The 24,176-nt window shown below is 36.2% G+C and overlaps 1 protein-coding gene across 1 annotated transcript in view; it reads right to left on the reverse strand.

Annotated features, from left to right (window-relative positions):
* Positions 1–24,176, reverse strand: part of kcnt2 (potassium channel, subfamily T, member 2) — a 134,342-nt gene that overhangs the window by 67,011 nt on the left and 43,155 nt on the right. The window contains exons 9-20 of the mRNA XM_007895673.2: positions 20,549–20,729; positions 18,934–19,098; positions 18,469–18,605; positions 16,348–16,411; positions 14,113–14,221; positions 12,146–12,254; positions 11,801–11,857; positions 10,725–10,874; positions 10,007–10,236; positions 7,910–8,126; positions 6,944–7,049; positions 4,149–4,321 (exon numbers count right to left, since the gene is read on the reverse strand). Coding sequence (XP_007893864.1) covers positions 4,149–4,321; positions 6,944–7,049; positions 7,910–8,126; positions 10,007–10,236; positions 10,725–10,874; positions 11,801–11,857; positions 12,146–12,254; positions 14,113–14,221; positions 16,348–16,411; positions 18,469–18,605; positions 18,934–19,098; positions 20,549–20,729 — 1,698 coding nt within the window. The remainder of the gene's footprint in view (positions 1–4,148; positions 4,322–6,943; positions 7,050–7,909; positions 8,127–10,006; positions 10,237–10,724; positions 10,875–11,800; positions 11,858–12,145; positions 12,255–14,112; positions 14,222–16,347; positions 16,412–18,468; positions 18,606–18,933; positions 19,099–20,548; positions 20,730–24,176) is intronic.

Raw genomic sequence — 24,176 nt, forward strand, 5'->3', positions numbered from 1 at the left:
GCCCGGGAATCAAACCCAGGTCCTCTCACTTGCGAGGCGAGTGTTCTCACGACTATGCTACAGGACCCCACAAGTAATAATAATAATAATCCTTGCATTTGATATAGCGCCTTATCACGTCTTTGAAATGTCTCAAATGCTTCACAGAATATACTGCAAAGTGAATTGACTGTATATTCTGTGGACGGTATAAGTACCTAGCTACTTATACAGGTAGGATAAAACTATCCTATGTAGACTTGTGTTATTACAAACCCATGGTAAGGTGTTTGATATGCTTTGTAAGCTAAACAGTAAATGTAACTCAATCTGACAAACCGGCTATTGCACTCATCTTGCTGCCAAATCAGAGGAAGCAATTGGGAAAATCAATTAATTAGACTAAGAAAATAATGAAACAAAGCACATTACGATGCCCTTCTACATAGACTCAGACTACATATAAAAGTCAGTGCACACCCATAGCTGTAATTTAAAATACTCTTCATGTTTTGATTCTTTAACTGCTTTCACTCAAGAGTAGTGACAGGCTTAGAATGGTAAAGAGAGCATCATCTAGTGGCTCTGCTACAAATACAAGAATTTTTTTATCTTTAGATTTAATGGATTATACTGCCATCTGTGTTTGTTTTCCCTGAGCTTTCACTCACAGACCTACGGAGCTGTTGCTTCAAGTACTAGACAGAAAAACTACAAAGAGTAACTAACTTTGAATCACAGCCTTGAAAGTCTTAAATAAAACAAGAGACAACATTAGCAGCTGTTGGGTCTAATGCCAAACCACTCTGAGGTCTTTAATTATATATTTTTTTCCACTTACTTATTTATATTTATCTTATTTATATTCGTAAATATAAATAAGAGACTCAATGCATACCAGAAGACACCTATTCTGCCTCTTTCCTGAATTGAGATTACAACAATTACCAATGTTTGCAGTAATGTTTAGTTACCAACAAATAATAATTACATTTCATGTAGCACCTTTCACATTAGGAGGATGTCTCAAAACGCTTCACAAGATACTCTGTTAATTAAAGTAAATATTTGGTTTGCAATTTTAGTTTTCCACTTTCTCCTGCTTGTTCCTGAAATGACGACGTTTCTAAATTCAAAGCACCCGTCCATCTAAGATACAAATGTTGAATCTTTAATACATAATGTTGACTGGCCAATTCTACATTTCAGTAAAATATCTCACTTTATTCACGTAAAGGAATTGTGTTGCTGCAAGAGGGGAGGATGGTGAAGGAGGCCAATGATTCTATTTTGGAGAGAAATAAAGTAGGAAAAAAAAACAAAGAGCAATCAATAATGATCTGAGTTACAGGAGTGAGGAATACGACGAGCTGTAAAATTCTCAAGTGAGCTTTAACGTGTCAGAGAGATAAAAAGTTCAGCAAAAAGTGAGTGACAGCAGAACAGAGTCTGGATGACGTATAATTCAAGGAAAAGGCACTGACTTTAGATTGTGTTCTGGCCAACCATAAAAGTCATTCCATGCTAAAAGAGTAAAAGACAATGAAATCACGAAAACAAGAAGTCTGCGTCCGCCCAGTCACTTATTTTGTAATTTGGTGCTGAGTCCCTCCAAACCTTCAATGCTCCAGTGCTAAATTTGTGCTTTCCTGCACTTAGATTAAGATAGTTTGCCAGTTGAAAATCTTGTGATTTCAGACAGCTCTCAATCGGTGACTAAGATTTCATTAACACAAACAAAAATTACATTTCTTTCACCTTGGGAGTAAGGGATGACAGACATTTTATCAGACTGGGGCACACTGATGTCACTGAGCCACGCTGCAGACATGACAGGATGCTTTTACACTGTCGAGGGTTTGGCAGTGATTTGCCAAGATATGTGCATTAGAAATAAAGACACAGCCATTTGGGATGGTGATGGAGCTATGCTCCTGACAACTCCCACAGCCAATTTAAAGTGATGTGAATGGGCAGTATTAAGGCACTTGAGGCCTTCTGTGCCCGCACGCTATGTACAGCAAATCATATACTCCAGGTCCACAAGGTGCCCGCATTATTTATGGACCAGAGGTGTACTGAAGCACAGTATAACTGGGTCCGAATACATCTTACTCATTGTTTCGCCCACAGAATATACAGTCAATTCAGTTTACAGTATGTCCTGTGAAGCCCTTTGAGATGTCTCAAAGATGTGATAAGTCGCTATATCAAATGCAAGGATTATTATAATATCATTATTATTTTATGAATTGTCCAATAGCTATAGTACTGTTATAGGCCAGTAGATGGCATTTGTGACAATGACAATGAATGGTACCTGCCTGTACGTCGTTCAGACTCCTCACGCACCGTCGGGAGAATTTGATCAGTTTCGTTAACTTTCAGTATAAAATCCAGGCACAATGGAAAAGATTAATCTTGATTTAGTGCTATTAATACGCAAAGGTTTGGACTGAATTGAATATTATTATTTCCCCTTAAAATTGCTAGTGTTTTAATTTTAATATACAGTTCCAGTTCATTATATTGACTCAATTTGGAAACCAGATAATTGAGGCACTAAGGAATTAGTACAAAAACATCCAACACATAACCTGACCATTTCCAAGTCGTTTATTTTAAAATTATTTTCTTTGTAGCCAATTGCTATGTGGGAGATGACTAAGACTAAGATTTCTGTGGTGTGGCTATCTCGGCTTTTTTTTAAGTGCAGGTGTTGCCAGTTGTAGCTTGACTATATTCAGTGGTGCTGCTCACTTCTTGTTTTCTGATATTGAATTCTGCCAGACACTGAGAGAACTGAGGATCAGGAGCAACAGATGTTGTTTGTGCTCTTGGGTTTAGACACTTGTTTGTTTGTGAACCGGCATCTATAGACACATCATATGAACTGCTATAACAAAGGTCAACTGTAATTGACTGTGTTTTTCAAAATAGTTAGTGATATAATGCAAACATGTAATAATAAATCAAAACAATGCATGTATTTGATGGACCGCCTTTCACGTCAGAAGGAAGTATCAAAGTCTTTACAGGATTTACTCTAAAGTGGAGTGACTGTATTTTGTAGGTGTATCTTTTATACTGTCATGAGATTTGCAAGCATTCGTGCATTAGAAATGAAGATGCAGCCATTGGGGATGATGATGGAGCTGTGCTGTGAGGATGAATATCCCTAAATCTAGAAGGGATGAATCCTGCTTATTTCACAGTATAAGGCGTAATTTGGCAAGAACCAAGAGTTGGGTGCTCCAGAGTACAATGAGTGAATGAAGATGTTTGGATTTCATTTTAAAGAGAATTATTGTTTAACTGTAAAGATGCTTTTACACATGCCCTATAACTGAAACTATTATTTTAAAATGTTCAATGGACATTTCATAATCAATGGATTTGACTATTAGTATTGCAATAAGATGTCAAATCGTATTGCAATACCATACTCCAGATGATACCATCTCACGAAATTGGCTTTTCAATACTGCAAATGCAAAATATTTTTAAAAATTATATTTTGCACACAGAGTGATGTAAAGCCACTTTCTGTCAGTAGATGGTGCTAAGATCTGTATTTACCAGCAGCGGCACATGAGGTGCACATTTTCGCCATAAACATAATTCTCCAATTAAAATGTAGTAGGGCAATAATAATGTAATTTATTCAGAGTTTTCCTACAATGTTTCTTTCAATCAACTCTATCCAGGCCCCTTTGTACCTGTGTTGACAGCAGCTCGAAGGCACCACCATTATAATGTCGGGTTGTCTCTGGGTCCCATAGCTCAGAGGCTGTGTTATAACAAAACACTAAAAACTTCTGGGTCAGGAATCGTAACCCGTAAGTGTCATTTCTTGTGTGTTAACTAGCCCCCGCGTATAGTGTGTATGCACAGCACGAAAAAATAGCATCAGTGATTCTTTCTGCACAGGAAGTAATAGGGGCTACCTGATGAATTGAAAGTTGGCCTCATAGTGTAGGAAGGTGGCTTGTCTGTTGCGGATGCTAGTTATACCGCAAGTGCTTCTGGTATAAATTCTGGTCCTGCATTCTTAGTGAATCTCGCATCTAAACAGTATTAGCAGTCGGTTGACACAACATGCAACCAGCATTATAATAGTTTTCCACTGTAAATTTCTACACGGTATTAAACAAAGAAAAAAAACTTACGGGTTATCCAGGAGCAATACTATGGGATTTAACTCCTTCTTTGGTCTGTAGTAGGCTCGAAGAGGAACAATAAAATTGTATAATCCATTTCCAGCGGTCTCCGCAGAAACAATGATAAGTTTGTTTCTGAATCCATATGCTTTTGCATCTTCAGAATAATTATGTTGACACCCCTGCCAAAAAAGGAAGAAATGAATTGTTTATAACTTTAACAAGAGTGCACTTGAAAATCCTGGGTATAAATTGCTTTTACTCTGTCAGTTTCATTTTATTTTTGTCTTGACTGCTGGGAGCTATTTGACCATGGAACAATTGCAGTGAAGCCCAATGATTCAGTTACTCCATTATTGCATTGAACAGGGGAAATTCTGTTAGGTAATTTAGTGTTTTAATAAAACACAAACTACGTTGGAGTTTCCTTTCTCTTTAGAAATAAAATTGATCCATAAGAAACAAAGAAGTGAAAAGATCATAAATGTTGCATTATACATTTGCGGTATCTGTTCATTTCTGACCACAAAGGTGTCTTATAAATTACTAGCTGTACACGTTGCAGCGATGCTTTCAACAAAAGGATCCAACATGGAATGTAGAATGACACACAGACAGACATTTCATCTTTATACTCATCTGGGAGGACTCCTTTTGTGAGGACTTGGCGCTTTAAAAATTTAATTTTGTTGTTGTTGCCGCGGCTTAGCTTCATCTGTGTTCTTTATTTTGTACCCATCGCTTGGCTAGGTGCGTGCTCTGTGACGCACGATGCCACAGCGCCACTTTGACTCGGCGGCCACCAGGTGTAACTACAGCGAAAAACTAAAAACTGAAAATAACTCGTGAACGATAGGAGATACCCGAAACCAAATATGCCCATGTCACTCCCAGTGAAAGACTTTCTAATGAGGTATAAATCATGTCTCTACATCAATCGGTTATTGAGATCCTTCTTGAAGCACAGACAGACATTGTCGTTTTATTTGAAGAAGATGGAAAAAGATACATAAGTCTGAACTATAGAAATAAATATAGAATACTGGAAAACAGCAGACATGTTGATAATATAAAATGGTAAAGATTAGTGACAAATAAAAGTTTTGTAGGAATGTATTCTGTAATATGGCAAGGGACCCACTTCACTGTCTCCATCAAAGCTTTCTAAAATATTATTTGCAACAAAGGACTTTTATTTTATTTCTCGGATATTAGAGAAATACTCTGGACATCCACCTGACGTGAAAGGCGCTATACAAATATAATTTGTTGTTGTTGTATTATGAATGGAGTTCCATTGAATCTGTTCTAAATTAGGACCGTTTGTCTGTGTCACAACTAGTGAGGGACATTATGTATCTCATGCATGATTGCACTATTAATGGATGGCTGTGACCTAACTCTGTATGTGTCTTTCCAAAATCTACTTTACTAGGAATACATTTTCGAAGTTTTGACAATAATCCTTGGAGCTGAATTGTGCCTTTCGCATCAGGAAGATGTCTCCAAGCTCTTCACAGGATTTACTGTAAAATGCAATGACTGTATTTGTAGGAAAACATTGCAATGTCCCACAATTTGTTTTTGGTCAGCCAGGTGTCTGGCATATGCAGAAACCCATCACCATGCTTAAGATCCAAACCAGGCAGAGTTCTGTGTATACTAACCTACACATGGAAATTTCTGTGTTTGGAATGCCCACTCTATCTCTCAGCAGGGATGCATCCCACTTACAAGCAGTATTGGGTACAGGTTGGCAAGAGCGGAGGCTTAGGAACCCCAGAGTCTGCATTGGGGTATTACTGGAGTTTAACCAGCTGCAAGCAGATAGTTTGCTACATTAAAGGGTGTATTCAGCTTATGAAGGGGTTTATTTTTCTACAAGTAAAATATCAAAAGGTGAAGTAAAGCATTGGTGTATTGTTTTTTCAGCAGAATAGAATGGTGATAATAGAATTTCCATGTATCCAACAGTTTCTCCATTCAGGACTGGAAATAATGAATCTTCCTACTTCCCCACCCACTACTCTCCCCCCACACCATCCCTGATCATTTCAGATTTGCAGGTTACCAATGACCTTGCAGTCATCTCCAAAAAAACAACAAAACCTTTTCATAGATTATTTTTGGAATAAATGTGCTGCACAAATAACCTTGCAGAGCTAAATTGAATTTGAGGTGAGAAAAAGATGATTTGAACTGCTGGAGCTCATTCCGCTTATGATTTTTAACCCTCTCACCTAATTGTTCTTTAAATTACCACATCTATTTGCTCAATTATATTACTTTGTCAATTACTCTGAACATTCACTCAGTTTCATAAATTAACATTTTTGCAAATTTCCACTGATTCTTCTAAGTTCTCTGTCTCTTGGCTTGGTTTATAGTGATAATTTAGATTTTGACTTATCTGTTGCACTTAATATTTGATGTAGCTCATTGAGGTTCCCCTTAACTGTCTTCGTTCTGATATGACAAGAGCATTGTAACCCTTGAGAAAAACTGAACACACTGTTCCAGACAAGATATGACAAGAGCATTGAAACCCTTTAGCATAACTCCTGTAGACGTGAACTCTATCCTATTCTATTGCTTTGGCTATGTATCACAATCAATTAGATTTTTTAAATTATCAACTCCTCTGTAAAGGTGTCCTGTTGGTTATTACCCAAGTCATTTTCTAAGCCTCCCAGTTGCAATTTGATTCCATTCAATGCATGCTCATGTAGAACAATTTTTCACCAATAATAGAGTACATTTGATTAGATTATTATTATTCAAGTAAATTTAACATGTGTTCTCACCTGATCAAGTCTAAGGCAGCAGAATGAGATTTTCTCCTGCAGTAAGTGACACAAGGTTGGAGAGCTTCCAATGTAAGGGGAGTTTGGAGGATATCCTTTAATATACCTAAAATGGAAACACTGCATGGGTTTTCAATCATTAAACTGTTGTTTAAATTGAGGAATAAATGATTGGTTATCACATTTTTCAAACAAGGGAAAATGCTCAAAATGAATGAACTTAAAAATTTTTTTAAAAATGAGGACTTTTATTAAAAAATAATGTTTTTCTTCATACATGAACATATATTTAAAGTAGTATAGTATTGCATATATGTTTTACAAGATTGCACCATGTTCATTACAAATAATGTGTGCATGAAAAAACATTATCCTATCAATATGTATATGAGGAATGATGCAGAGCCTTGCTAGTAACAACAACAACTTAGACGCCGAATGGCGTCTCAATAGTAAAATAAGTAATATTTCTCAGAATGTAAGGAATGTACGTTTTTAGATTATTTTTAAATAAAAGTGTGAATGTGGAGTTTTATAATGTCACTAAGGCAAGTACTTTGTTATAGAAAGGAAAAGAAAATCCAACGATTTGAACACTGATTTGCAGACTTTGCCTGGCATTCAATACAAATTTGCATTGATAACTGGAAACATTTTACTTGCCCATCTCGTTGCTCAGGGTGTGGCTTGTTGGACAAAGTGTGTAAGTAAGAGATAAGGCTCCTTGAGCAACAATAATTTGTGGTTGGCGATTTCTCAACTGGAACAAGAGCTTGCTCAATTTTGCAGCATATTTTTAAAAAGAAAACTGCTAAATATTATCGTCAGCAATAATGCGTAGCCAGAATTGTCAAGTGCTTCATGTGCGTTTGCTTTCCTTTCTTAAATAATTCTAATTCTAAAACAATCTCAAATGACATATTATCCAGTGAGGAACACCTTTCCTACAAATATCAGATCCCTTACTCAGGCAGTGAAGATTCTTCCTCATCGGATTGATTTGCTTCATCTTCTGACTGGTCACTTAGAAGGTCACAGGTTTGTATAGACGATGCATCGGCCACTTCTAAAACAGGAGCAATACTGGGCCTCCTCCCTTCTTTACCTCCCTCTGAAGGAAGAGACAAGGTAGGACCACTTGGAGGCTTACAACTTGCATCTTGGAGATCTATGGCCACCGTGCCTGTAAGTTTAGTAATAACATTAATACTGGCAGACAAATTAAAACTGGCTCAGTAATGCTATTGGGCAGTATGTGGGTAGTGTACATGTAACGATCTTATGATGCCTTAACATTACATTACAAGTTATTAAATCTATAAACTTATCACACTCATGTAAGTTAACACACAAGAAGGGAAATGTTGTATTGAAATTTACAGCTGTGTGGCCACATTGAGAAGAGGATAGGTTTTGACTGTGGCCATTCGCAGAAGTGTGAAGTTCCACACTCAACCGGCTTTGCATTTTCAGATTTAAGTTCAGTTTTTTTTAAACACTATATATTCATAATTTGAGATCTTGAGCAAACTGCTTAAACCTCAGGATAGCTACTTTTCAAGATATCTTTCCTATGTAGGTCAGTTTCTTGCTCCTAAAGAAAATCCTCATAATTTAGTATGAGTGATCTATTACCTAATATAACATTTAGAACCAGTCTGTCTTTTCTTCTGATGCATGTTTTTAATACGACTTCCCATTAGCACTGTAATTTGTCACTGATTTATACTCAAAAAAATTACAGCACAGTCATTATTGAAATTACACGTACGCCACAGATCCAATTTATATGCAAAATCCATTTGTGTCATTGAGAAGCACATCCTTTATGGGACTGGAAAAATCCCTTGGCAGTAAATAATGTATCAATGCATTCATATGAATGTGCACGATATTTTGCTGATAAGCAGCAGTAACAATTAAAGTTTCCATTTCCATTACATGGAATCTATTCCTTGATCTGAGACTCACTATCTGCGTTTTTTAAAAAAAGAATTATTTCCAGTCTGCTGGCTTACTGAGTGATATAATAAGAGTAGCATTCCTGCTGACTAAGAATGTTCTGTCATTTGCAAGTTTTTGTATTTGCTTTGGGACTATGCAGGATGCTGTATAAATCTCTGAAGTGATAAATCTAGGGAATGTGACCGAATATTTTGCATCTCCAAAGATGTGGATTGCCTTGCTGAGTAGGGTGGTCAAGGAGGAGCCCATTGTAGCTTTCAACAGGAATGTAGGCAGGCATGTGAAACAGAGAGAGGGTCTTGAATGGATATGGGAATAAGGCAGGGTAGTGGGATTATATTATCTCCTTGAGCCACTGCAGCCACTCTGTGAGCCGAATGACCTCCTTTTGTGCTGTAGGTTTATTTTTGTGTCTCTACCTTCATTTTGTAATATTCTGTCCACTTAAACATGTATGTATAAAAATCAGGAAGTCAGTGTATTTTTAAATTTCATTTTGAATGCAAATGGATACAAACCTCTGATAACCAGCAACTTATCTTCCTATTTGTTTCTTAATTTTTTGGGGGTAATTTAACTCCAGAAAGATTGCTTACCTGTACGTATCTGTAACCATGTTACAGATATTTGGTCTTTTACAATGCACCTGATCCAATTATTATATTGAGAATGACTGGCATGGAACCAGGTTCCAGGGAGTTTTATGCTTTTCTATTTCGATTCAAACATTTTAAATTCAATCCTCAGAGTTTGCAATGGAGCCACGGAAATCTCTTGCATGAACACTGATAGATAGGTTATGATGTTATGAGCGTCATTCACAAACAGTAAGAATTGGTAATCATTTAATTTGCTGCTCTACTTGCTCTTGAAAGAAATTGTACTCTATAATCATTAAAAACCACAATGTCCCATTAACCATTCTACCCCTTAACTGCTAACTACTTCTCCTTAATGCATGACAATTTCTCGCTCTGATCATGTAATGCACTGTGCGACAGAAAAATACAATTGTACTTATGAATCATCAAAGATTCAAATCTTGTTCTTATGCACACTAGGGAATCAACAATGACACGCTATGATATTTGCACTTACCCATGCTTGCAATGATACTGTGAACAGGCAATCTTGAAGCTCCATGGTAGGTTGTATTTGAAATACTATTTATATTTTGTTCATTGTGTGTTTTGAAAGCTGAGTTTTCCTCCTTGACAATATTGATATAAAAGCAAGTGTCTGTCGAACTTATAATATAGCGAGGGCCTGGATTCAGTAAAATATTTTTGTTTTCTTCTCTCTTTACACCAATAAGACAAGCTCCATACCTAAAAAGGAAGAAAAAGAATCATGAATAGAGGTTGAACAGATTGTTGGATTTAATATATAACCTAAATTGAGAATCTGAAAAAGTTTAGCATTGTATATCCTTTTGGATTGCACAAGTGGTTGTGTCATTAAATACTCTATGAAACAATTGAGTCAAAGATTAAACTTGGACATATGTAGCAAACAATGATGCACAGTCACTACATGCTGCAGTAAATCCTGTGAAGAGCTTTGAGATGTCCTCCTGATGTAAAAGGACCTATATTAAATGTAAGAATTATTATTTCTAATATTAAGGTTGAAGTTGATCACAAAAGTGTGATATCATAAAACTGTGGTTTAAGCTATATTTGCTACTTGAGTAAGTGCTGATTATAAACTGAAATATTGTATATCATTTACTTAATCTCTACAGTTATTCTGTGAGTTCTCGCATTATCCAAAGCAAATAGTCTGAAATGTCAGTGATGGGGTTTAAAATTCTCACTTTTTATGTGCGTGAAATGAGGTGTAGGTAAAACTCTTCCCCTCATACTCTGCAAAGAATGTACTTTCTTCCACTTTAATGTGGTAGACTTCGTTGCCAGAGCACTTGCCGTACAACTTTTGCCACTGTCCAGGAGACTGCGGGCCATCCCTGAAAAAACAGCATTATCAACAAAAGGTGAGAACAGCTAAGAATCCTTACGTTCAACATTAAATTATTATTTTATCAGCTGGTGGAAATATGCAGTGCATCTCTAAGAATACACAAGTTTATCTGCTTTCAAACACAGTATCGTAGGAAACATTACCATGTCTACATTGATTATAACCATTAAACTGTCAGTGTATCTACGACCAACTGGTTTTGCATATCTACACCCCATACACTAACCTGTGCTCCCACAGATATTGCGGTAATAAAGCAACAGGGTAGTCTTACTATTGTGTTATCAACTCTTAAACTGTAAAATTAAATGTTCAAAGCAGTGTCTAGCTCCACTATGTCTCGCGCTTTCAGCCACTATGCCCCAAAACACTATCTCTCCACCTTGCCCTTCCTTCCCCATCTTCAGGTCGCTCCTGAAGACTTTCTTCTTCGACCGTGCCCAAGGTCATCTCCTCCCAGCTCAGCGTCATCCATTCTGTATGTGTGTATCACACTATTAAGCGTTCTGGGATGGTATCCTGCATGAGGGGTGCTATATAAATGCAAGTTGTTGTTGTTGATGAATGTTGTCCTTCTGCTAAGCTTCCCATAACTTGGGGGAGGGGGAAGAAGAAAGAGTGCACAGAAATAGCAGTGGTTAAGCCACTCCATGTACTTAGAATGTTAAAAAAATGGCAGGAAGAATATTTTACTAATATTTAATAATGTACTGTTGCTCTCTATACGTACCATAACTGATCATATTGCATGGATTGCAATTACCATTGGAAACCTATAAAAGGTAAATGTTGCATGCTCTTTGGTTTAAGATATAAAATATGGTATAGCCTGACGCCTAACTTTGCTGTGATGAAATACAGGGCAACAGAAAGATTTGAATATTGGAGATCCTGTCTACTTTTGAGTTTCACCTTGTTATAATCTGCTTGGTTCCAGTTAGTTGTCTAAATGCCTCCCATGGTCCTGATCTGAAAATAATCATACAGAATCCATCAATACAAATTTGTTGTTGTCATCTGAACTAAAATATATTTTAGTAACATGAAGTGAAATAGTTCAGGAACACGCATGCTTTTAAAATCTATTTTAAACATTTTTAGTTGCAAAGTAATGTTACACTGGATAGATTGGTTAAATTAGCACAGATCCTGGTATCAAACCTGGCATGTTTTATAATTCATCCTCATGAGATAGTATATACTGCATTTAACTTAGGATAAATATTCTACTAATATGTTTTAAACTGAAGCACTTACTGTCCTCTGGAAGTATGAACAAGCAAGGTAATCAGTGTCGAAGTGGCTGGACAAATACAATTTAAGGCAAGCATAGCATATTTGAACTCTTCCTCACAAACGGCATGATCTAAACAAAGGCAACAAAATTTGGTGTATACAAAATCATGGGCTGACCGAAAGAATGTACCAACATACTAAAGCAACAGAATAATTGTAAAAAACTACCAAAACAGCATAGATTTATGCCATAAATCAAGAAACGTTTATTTTGTTGGGCAACCAAGGAGGTTGGCCACCACTGTGAAAATTTACTGCATAATGAAACAACGCCCTCGCAGCAGTACATTTGGATCATCACTGCATACACAAAAAAAAATTTGATTAGCTGCAACAGGACCCTGTTGTGCTGGAAAGAAAATAATGCGTAAAGGAAAATATCCTCATTGGCCCGGACTACATTTAATTATTGTGCTGTAGCATAGACTGGCTAAAGACTGATTTCTCCTGATAGTGACTTGCAATTTGAGCTGAGCTGTCATAGAAACAGGAGGCCATTCAGTCTGTCAAACCTGTTCTATCTTGACATTAAGTATTAGCCTGGCTCAGTTGATAGCAATCTTGCCTGTTAAACCTGTATAGTCTAGGCCAACAAATTCTCTTTTTGAATAGTGCCATGGCATCTTTAATGTCCACCTGAACAAATTGACTCGACTTTTGTTTTAACTTTGGGACTTCCTTTTGACTTGAAATGAGCTTTTATTGTTGTTTCAGCTGAAGGATGGCACCTTAGTCAATACAGCAGCCCCCCCAGCATTACAGAGGAATATCAGTCCATATCTACACTTGAAACCACAACCTTCTATCTCAGAGGCAAGAGTGCTCTCAACTGAGCCAGCCTAATACCTGCATATGAGACATTTTCAGAACTTGAAAAGGCATTACTTGAAAGATTTTCAGTTTTCATCTCACCACAACTTTCATTGCATTCTGGCACTATGTTAGATGTTAAGAAAATTCAATTAATTTAGAAGCCATAAGTTCATTTTTGTGAATCCTATCTGCTCTCACTATCTTAAAACTCAAGATATTATTGTATATTGTATTGGGGAGGGCAAGTTTGCAGGGCTGTGGGGGGAGAGCGGGGGAATGGGATTAATTTGGATAGCTCTTTGCAAAGAGCCAGCACAGACACGGTGGGCCGAATGGCCTCCTTCTGTGCTGTATAATTTTATGATTCTACGATATAGCTTTGCTAATAAATCCTGGAGACTTCTAGTACTAATTTCTAGAAGGATGAAATAAAATGGCCGAAGGACCCTCTATTTGTAAATCCATGTTGTGATCTTGTGATTATCATTCATGGTAACCCGGAACTGTCCTGAAGGAACTTCAGTTCCTTGAGTTTCTTAGTAACAATTTATTTTCCAATCGGTAATTTTGTTACATACATATGTAGCACCTCAATAACTTGATTAAGGGCTCAGGAGGGTTACTGAAATCTTCAGGAATAAAAATTCATAAAGATAATTTATTGAAATCCCAAGCCACACTCTTCCATTTCCCTTCATTAGGATTTTTTCTATTGATCTTACAAATCATTTGATATATTCTATGTTTTACTTGCCCATATGGTGGAACAAGCTCAATGGGCTGAATAGCTTCCTGTTCCTGTTTGCATACATGCTGTACAAACTGCACAATCACTGCATATTTTGCTACTGCACTTTCTGATCTAATTTTCTTAATGAGAAAATGGCTAAATGGCTATATATGTCACATTGTAATGAAGAATACTTTTATAACATAAAACTGACATGTTCTATAGTAAAGACCAATGACAAAAATGGACTCAACTTATTGTTTCTACTAGTGAAAAGGTCAAACAAAAAGTTTTGCCGAATAAGAATATTGAACTGAACTGACAAGAGTGAATATGCCACGAAATTGGCAAAATATACTGTTCAGCAATTTTGAAAGGGGGTTACCTGCAAATTTGACATGAAATTTATTCTCAGGCTTCAAAATCTGTACATAGAGTGGGCACTTTGGTGCGAAGTCCTTGACAGCCCATGCCCTTAGGATAGTTTGGTGATCCTGTCAAAAATGCAAAGATAAAATGTGCTTTTGTACAATAAATTGTGTGGATCAGATGCTGACATCTGAATATCAACAAAGGACCCTGCCATTATTTTGTGCGTGGAATTTCTCTCAGTAGTATTAGCTTTATTCCTCCTTCTTTCAAATTTATCCCCAGAACTTCCAATTTAATTGGCTTCTTATCTCGTTGTTTGTAGGACGTTGCTGATACAAATGCACTGCCTCAATTGCCTACATAACATTCCCTTAATTGTTGACTAATCTGAATTTGCAAAGTGTTTTGTTTACTTAAAAGACGTTGTATAAATGTAAGTTGTTTCTCCATTTTGAAACTAATACTGTATAGTTCAGTCAATGATACCATTTAGTCCAAAGAAAAAGAAACACATTACAAATCCCATAAATTGTAGCACCACTGTGGTAAGTTACAGGAAGACCTTGTTCTAATTTATAAAACTGAAAAAATAGTTCCTTGAACGACACAATATGAACAAATGATCTAGACACAAATGCTGCGTTTAAACTGCATGATAGAATCAACCTAACTTGCAAAGGGCATTCTGTATAAACAAGGGTAGAGGTAGCACAAGTTACACAGCAGCCAGATTCCCAACACCTGTATCACGATTCACACTTGCAATGTTTAAGCAGGATGGATCTCAATTACATGGGCCTCTCTCGCAATTGTTTACTCAACAACTAAATTATAAGAAACTGATGTGTCCTCCTGCAATGAATACCTATGATCCATTTTGCTCAATAGTATGTCAAATTATGAATAACTAAAAACAAATTATCAATAAACAGATCACTATTATACTTAAGTTGCATTTCAGAATGCAATGCATGCATTCCAATGAGATTTCCCAACTATACAGTAAACAGGAACAAATTATCAGTTGAGAGTTAGACTGTTTCCCAATCCTCAACTCATGAATAAAATCAATTTCAGTTTTTATGGAGTATAATATTTTTGAAAAGTTGCCCCTCCATATGAATATAAATGACAAGATGGGAATTACTGAGAAAACAATAAAACATCTTGATTTTCCATTGGGAAATAAAGATGCAAGTGTTCAAATTGAAGAGCTTTTGTTAGCTCGCATGATACTGAACTACTTAAAATGAAAGAATCTCAGTAAGTGTCATAAGACATTCATTTACCAAATTTGCTAATTAAAAAGAGAAACAGTCAAACTGCTTCTACTTACAAAGGGTTCACATCTAGACACGCATTCCATTACTTAGCATCTAACAGTATCATGACAGATATAAATGGATTGTTTCAATTTAAATCCTATCATTAAACTTCCAGAAGATGTAAAAAAAATCTCCCTGACCATCTACCATTTACACTGCAGGAAGAGAAACCATGTTGTTATATCAAAATTTGGCAGATTGCCCTCTCGTCTATCATGGGTCCAGTTTTCTCTGTAACACTAGCGCTAATGCGCTTCAAACTGCAATGAAAGGCCCCATATGTTTAATGACATTAGATAGTCACATTTGAAGACTTGGAACTCATAGCTGATTCTCTAATTCAGTGCTGGAGGGCCACTGCATTGTCCTTCAGATGAGACATTAAACCGAGGTCCTGTCTGCCTGTTCAAGTACATTAAATATATGATAATGCTCATAGAAAAGAGAATGGAGTTTTCCTGATGCCCTGGACAAAAATTCTTCCAGTTAAAAAAAATTGATCATTTCATAGTTATTTGTGGGACATCACTGTGCACGTTTGACTACAAATGCACAGGTGTGCTACACTTTACAGAAAGCTCTAAGAAATGCATTCAAGACATTATTTCGCTATATCAAATGCAAGGATTATTATTATTATATCAAATGTCTGATTGCCTTACAAGTATCTTGCAATCCACACAAAAAACTTGGTAGTCCAGATTGTAAGATGTATTTAAAATGTTCCATTGGATTGCAATGTGTTTCTTTCATTGCAATTTTCCATTGAACAACTATTTGGAGAAAAGCAGTGATCAGAAAAAGACATTTGGTGAATTAACCTTATTTTGTGCTCCAAGTAGATTATTTTTATCCAGATGCCCCCTTTCATGTCAGAGATACACAAATCATTCATAAATTTCAGTTGTATCAATGCAACTTACAGCAGCTGTCCTGTCGGGTTCGCACCGGCTACTAAGAATAAAGCAGGCCTCAGCATTGTCCATTCTGAATCAAATCATCCGAAGGTCCAGTTGTAAAGGAAAGCAGGATTTAAGGGCATTGGTTGGAAATGGGAAGAAAACAATACTTGACAATTATTAATATGCTCAGTAATTTGTGTATAATTATTATTTGACTAATTTAGATGGAAGAAGAAATCATAGAAAGCTGAAGTGAAAAATACAAATATTCCCATAAATAATGTTTTTACATAGGTTATCCACATGATATTAACAACTGGTCTAGTTGTTAATATCATGTAGATGACTTATGTAAAACATACAGTCAATTCACTTTACAGTATTTTCTGTGAAAGGCTTTGACATGTCTAGAAGACGTGATAAGGCGCTATATCAAATGAAAGGATTATTATTCTGATGGTATAAGAATATTATGGTACATACCTACAAAGAGTTGAAAAATGTTTAAATATTAGTTTGATTTAGCAGCACAAAGTTAATTTTCAAAAGTTAGGAATTTTTTTTACTACTTAATTGGAAACCAATTTCCACAATGTACAAGATAACACAATATCTAGGTTAACAAAAACACACTTCATTAAAAATAATTAAGAGTAGCCTAGCTGCTACTTCTGCTCTGTGTGGAGCAATTTGTTTTTTCCTGTCATCTTTAAATATACCTATGTGCAATCCTTAATGCCGTGTAAGACTCAGTATGAAGTAAACTAGGTTTCTTGTCTTGGTGCGGGAAATTCACTTAAGACAAAATGAGTAGCAATCAGACTGTCCGGTTTGTTCCCGTTCTTCTCTAAAAGAATATTGCTGCCACGCTGTTAAGCATTACTTTGTGCATCTCACCCAAGAAAGAACCCTCACTATGCACAACAAGGACATAATTCTCAAAACTACTACTGGCCAATACTCTACAGTTTTTGAGGGGGAACTGAACATTTACTTTAGTAACTCAGTGCAGTGTTGTTTTATCGTGTGAAAGAGTTACTACAGTTTTTCATTCAATAAAGGCATGAAGTAAACCATTTATTTAGAGATGTTCTCATTGGCCATTTCCCTTCTGGGGAAGAACTCAAAAGCCTTTTGAACATTTTTAAGCGCACTATGTCACATAAATCATTAAAAAATGAGCATAAACATTTCTAAATCGAGGGTTTCTATAGTTGCTTCTGATGGAGGTAGAAGTTATTTCAAATCGGTAAATAATCATAATAATCCTTGCATTTGATATAGCACCTTATCACGTCTTCGAGACTTCTCAAAGCGCTTCACAGAATATACCATAAAGTGAATTGATTACAATTTGTGGGCGAAATGCAGAAGCCAATTGCGCACAACAGTGTCCCACAAACAGTCTTGAAGTGACTAATTTGTTATTTTTTTTAAGGAATTATTACCCCCGGAAATGTGATCTGCCAGTCAACTAACAACTGGGCTTCTACTTACTGCTAGGTAAACAGAAACATGTGGAGTAAGGAAACTTGCCCAAGGTTTCGTCCTTTGATTATATTTGAGAAGTTTAATAACCTTGTTTACAAATGAAAATTGAATATCTAGTGGCGCTATTTATTTTTAAATTCATTAAATACTGGCAGCAATTTCAAACACTTTATGCTGAAGCACAAACTAATTTTTAATGTTATGTTTTTGGGAGGATTGCAACCAGCCTCATTTCAAGGAAGCAATCAACTTATACATGAAAAAGAATATATATTCATTATCTTCTGTTCTCACTGTTTGCCAATTGACAAAAAGGAGCATTGGCTACAAATTTTGTGCTTTGCAGAGAAAGCATCTTATTAAAAATTGTGTCTGCATTCATTAAAATAATAGTAATAGCATCTGATGTAGCACTTTATCACTTAATTGAGACTCTCAACGTTATTCACAGAAAATACTGTAAGTGAATTCGCTGTATATTTTGTGGGAGAAACACGGCAGCCAATTGCGCACAAATGTATACTTTAGTAGTCAACTATAGTTTTCAAAACTTGCTGTGTACATACATATATATATATATATAGAGTATTTTTATGGAGACAAAAACACAGACCATTATCATAATATGGTGGAAAAAGTCTAGATATATACTTGGCTCTCAAGAGATCTTGGTCTTTCAATGCTGAACCCTGGAGATAAATTACTCTTTGGGACCACATTGGAATCTGCAACACTCTCCGAACTTGCACATCCATTTCAGTAGGACAAAGAATTACCACATAGTAGTCCTACAAGACATTATACATTACATTAGTATAAACACAATATGGCATGTTGTCTATATCAGATTATTTCATGCACAGACAATCATCCACACAATTGAGAACCTATTGGATGGATATTCTAACTTACAGACATCGATTTAGATTCTGCTGATTTAATACAACGGATCAGCACACTGCTTGGCTATTATTCCTCAATGATTTAGAGAAAATTAATTTTTTTTAAAACAGTTTACCAAATTAAATATTTAAAATGTTCCAGATTATCTTCTTGTTTCATGAAATGCAAATTCACTTTCCAAGAAAAAGTTAATAAGAGCTCTCTGTTTATAACCTGCAGTCTAGGATGAGCGTAGAATTCATTCAAAAAATCCATGAGCAGGTCAATCTTCAAAGACGTGACGCACAACACAACATGTTTCTCTGTCTGAGCTCTGTGGCGACTGTAGTTTCCTCCCGATTTCTGTCTCTCCATCCATAAGTAGGCCAATTGTTCAAACTATACCAGGGAAAGGATCACAAGACATCATTAGCATGAAAAGAATCTGAACAGTATAAATCTCGACAATAAAAGAATACTCAAGTCCAGATTGTCAGGCTGTGTTCTTTTTTATGAGTTGTTATAGCTTTTAACAAGTTAGCTCTGAAGAATAGAATACTTTTCTACTTGATGAATATAGTGCCAGAATGAAGCACTCAGAATGAATGTCAGTTATAACATAGGTTTGATGCAAAATAATGTTAACTCTACTCGGTCCTAGCAATGTTATTTCGCAACTGACTCCATGGCCCTAAAGTGACATTACTAATTTTCATACCAACAGCCATCTCTGAATGAGTTTCTCAATGTAGTGCTAAACAATACCAAATTAGGGTTACTTTCTACTGTAAATTAAAAGGAACGGGCTTGAAACTGTTCAAAACCATTTCAACCTGCACTGGATTCATCTCCAGGTACCAGAGGTGACTAAACAATGTGCTAAATCAAAGCATCAGTCATTCGCTATATAATTAATTGAAATAAATGTTCTGATCATTTCCTTCTATTCCACAGTGCAATAGCCCTGGTGCTGTCGAAAGAAGGAACAGGCTTGATGAGCCAAATGGGAATCTCTTATGTTAATACTGCAGCAAGCGAACCGAAAAACGAATGCAGCAAGAGGGATAGAAAAGACTAGGAAAGATTAGACTACAACAAAGGAAAGGGCAGGTTTTGTTTGGCACAGCTTTTCCTAAATATTAATTGGTTAAAACATTCCACTATTTGGTTTCTTTTGTCCTATAAAATTAAAGCAACTTATGGAGCTTGCTCAATAATTTTACAGGAATCACTTGCACTCGGCTACTATTAGCAGCCATATATTGTAATATGAACAGCTGGGAATCTTTCGGTAGTTCAATTCACAGCTGCTTTTAATGTATCCTAAGGATGTTGTGAGTTTCAGCTGCATCTATTCAAGTGTGAGGGTATGCAGCCAGAAGTACAAAACAGATTGAATTGGAGCCCATAAAACATCTGGTACTCAAAGATGAAGGCCATTTGATCAAATAGAAACACTTAGAATCTTTCTCTGATGATATTCAGACTTCCAGGCTTCCAGGGATTTGGTAAATATCAGTCAATGATGAAGAATGATACAGGATAGCCACCACAGCACACAGATTCTCAATATACACAGTGTGGCTGGATTGATTAACTCCTTTAATGTGTCTCTAGGCAAAACTTAATTGTTGGGAAAGTTGCTAATATACATCATTTGGAATCTTTGAAAGAAGCAATACCTAAAAATTAATATTTAGCCATATGAACTTTGTACCAGAAATTAAATGTTTGCACAGTTACTGCACATGAAAAATGATTTTAACTGATTCTTCAAGTAATACACAAGTTACAAATATCAATTGACAAGCCAACACATTGTATTTAAATCTTAGATTGCACATCTTACCTGTATAGGCAACACGACAAGGGCAACACAGATCATGATGACAACCAATAACTTTGACGGCCAGATCTTGGGTGTGACATCTCCAAACCCAACAGTGGAGAATGTGACAATGCAGAAGTAGAGGGAATCAAACAGGGTCAGGTTATTCCCTGATCTTTCCAAATGCTGGATCCCACAGATGCTTCAAATTCAAAAGAGCATTGAAGAATTAAAATAATTAAGAACAACAAGTTCTGTGACAATACAACCTAAAAGAATAACCATCTGAGTCATTGTTCTGGCTCAGTTGGTAGCCCTTTTGCCTCTGAGGCAGATGGGTGTGCAATGTCGAGACTTTGAACTCACATAGTCAAGGCTGACACTCCAAATAGTTGAGTGGCTGTACTGCATTGTTGGAGGTGTTAGAGTTTGGATGAGATGTCATCTGCCAGGTGCATGTTTAATTTCCCGTCGCGTTATTCGAAAAGAGAAGCAAGTGGAATGTAATACTGTAAAACTCACAAGTCGTATCAGTCGGGACCATAATATTTAATATAGCTTCCGCAAAGTCTGAGCTACAGGCAAACTTGATTAATTGTGTAAAATTCAATGCAACCGGGAAGTGCGCATAAGGTACTTCATCACTGCAGCTGGTAAGTGCAGTAATAGATCAAGACTATGTTTCCTGCGATTCAATGCACCGGTTGGTAAGTCCACATGCATCAATGGATCAGAATGTCATTTTCCGTGATTTAATGCAGCTGGTAAGTGAGGAGATGATTAATAAAACTGATGCAAATGAATCTAAATAGATTTAATAGGAAACTGAATGGGTCTTGGGTGCATGTACGACCAAGGCAATTGTAGGATTTATAAAGATAAAACTTATGCGTGTTTTACTGTATTCACTCAACCCATTTTACTAACAACCTTGAAAAAGTTTGGCCTGTTTACTTCAACCATTTCTATTTCAACCACTATAGTGCCAAGCTCTATTTCCAGACCCTGAAAGAACTCTACACAAAACCTTACGGCACTGTTTAAAAATCAATAGATCAAAGTTACCTTGAACCTAAGCCATTTGTTAGTGTACAATGTACTAAGGACTAGTGCAAAGGTGAACCAAGAACAACGTTTGCCATGCTCCAGTAAAAANCAAGCACTTCAATAATTGACCTAAATGAGAGAGATGAATGAGGAGAGAACAACTTTTTCGTTTTTGGGGAAGTGGTTTTTCTTGATTCAAAATCCTTCAGTCCTGGAAAGTAGGAGCTGTTATTCTGCTCAAGCAATAAAATCAACAACTCTTGCAATCTATTGCCCTAAATTTACCTGCAGCTGCAAATTAATAATCCTTGCATTCAATCTAGCGCCTTATCACATCTTCAAGACGTCTCAAAGCGCTTCACAGCATATACTATAAAACGAATTCACTCTATATTTTGTGGGCGAAACGTGGTAGCCACTTGCACACAGCAATGTACCACAAACAGTCATGAATTGAATGACCAATCCATGTCTGATTGTGGGACATTTCTGTACGCAATTAAAACATTCAATCAGAACCTCATAGTCCATCTTCAAACCTGCCCCTTCATAATGTATTGTAACAAATGTCAATACACACAATGTTCTACGCTGCTTGCAGTAAGGAGTAAAAAGAGTCAAGAAGGAGATACTGACAATATTTGACCATAGGAAATTTCTCACAATAAAATTGGTATTTGTACAGACAATAATAGCTCAATTTGATACAGCTCCTCTGTGGATTAAAGGGTAGAACAGATCTGTAAGGTATGGAACCTTGAAAACCAAAGGTGGTGGTTTATTTTTTGGCTGCAATGAGTTAATTTATTTCAGGTGGGCTAAGTGATCAGGACTGCACAATTATCCTCAGCACCTCCTTCAATTTGGGAGAAACACAATCTGTAATTTTCCTACTCCTGATTGCTATCCAGGATTTGCTTCTCTGACTGTGTGTAAGAATCTGTGTGTGTTTGATTGAGTAAGGGAGAGAGAAAGAGAAGGGGGGAAGCATGCGAACGTTGGATGAAGACTGCATTAGACTAGGTTTTCCTATGGTCAAAGAGCCTGCCCATTACTTGCTACCATGAAATGAGGCACATGAGCAAGTTTGTCATGATGGAAAACAAATAAAGTGGACTTTAATTGTGATTTACTATGATGAATAAAGTTGTTTTGATTTATACTGCTAAATTACATTGACAATTAGGCATGAGGCATTCCGTTTTGGTCTTAAACAGAAACTTCATTCCTTTTTGTGTAAACAAGAAGCTCTTGCCTGTAGCAAAGTATTAGCATTGCTTTCAAATTAACAGTTTAATCAGTACTGTGCAGGCAAAAGATAATATTGGCTTAACCTTCATGGCATTTATATTGCTTTACCACAAAATGCAAATTGTTTTCTGTAAAGTAAGAATAGCTTATTGATGTGGCAACATGCAAAACTGGTTACGACATCAATAAGCTGCAAAGGTTACACTCAATAGTTAATGAATACAAAAATCTTTTATTAAAAAGCATTCCTAACAGATTATTGGCTGTCATTCAGGTGATGTTTCCCCACATCAAGTTGTACAAACAGGCAAAGTATAAGACATTTCACCAGAAATGAGAATACGTACAAATAAACATGGATTGGGATCTAATTAAAAATGCAAAAGTAGTGCATGTGCCATATTTTTGCAGTAGTGTATTTTCTGCAATAACTGGATTTGCAGAGAATTTGCAGCTTTGGGGAAATCAAAATATAATGTGTACTGGAAAAGTGTTCCAAGAGCAGAAAGAACCTTTCTTTAATTCCACATTCTTTCTTATAGAGCCTTGCAAGCAAGAGGGCCTGAGTTTGATTCCCGGGATGGGCAAAATGTTGGGCAAGTTTCCCTGCTTCACACACCTATGTTTACCTAGCAGTAAACAGGAACCCGGTTGATAGTTAATTGGCAGATCATTTTTCTGGGAGTAATAATCACTTCAAAACAATAAATAAATGTTAAAAAAATAATAATTTGGTCACTCAATCCATGACTGTTTGTGGGACACTGCTATATGCAGTTGGCTGCCATGTTTCGCCCATAAAATAGACAATTCGCTTTACAGTATATTCCTTGAAGCACTTTGAGATGCCTCAAAGACATGATAAGGCGCTATATCAAATGCAAGGATTATTATATTATGAAACAAAATCTAATGCCAACATTTAATTCATAAGCAAACCTTGTAGTTGCTGAAATACTGGCAAATTTATTGTAATTCGTATCACAGCATGTGCCTAAAGTTCAAGTGGCCTCAAGGATAATAGTGGAACAACAATCCAAATGCTTTAAGTACAAGGTCTTGTTCTAACCAAATGTGTTCCCACTATTATGGCTATCAGATTAGCAAAACTCAAATTCATAAAAATAATACAATTTCTTTTGGAGTCCCTAATAGGTTGGCAATGCTTTAAACAAATTGATGGCTAATAAACAAATTAAATTTATACAAAATATACAAATATATAACATTATATATGTTGGATGGACATCTTTCATTAAATTAAAAGTAATAAAAATGTTAAGCACTTAATTTCCTTGTCCACATGAGTAATTGAATGCTGAAGCATCTATTTCTACCTATTTCCACACTA

Source organism: Callorhinchus milii, unplaced genomic scaffold (genome assembly GCF_018977255.1).
Source record: "Callorhinchus milii isolate IMCB2004 unplaced genomic scaffold, IMCB_Cmil_1.0 Scaffold5, whole genome shotgun sequence".
Taxonomy (NCBI): domain Eukaryota; kingdom Metazoa; phylum Chordata; class Chondrichthyes; order Chimaeriformes; family Callorhinchidae; genus Callorhinchus; species Callorhinchus milii.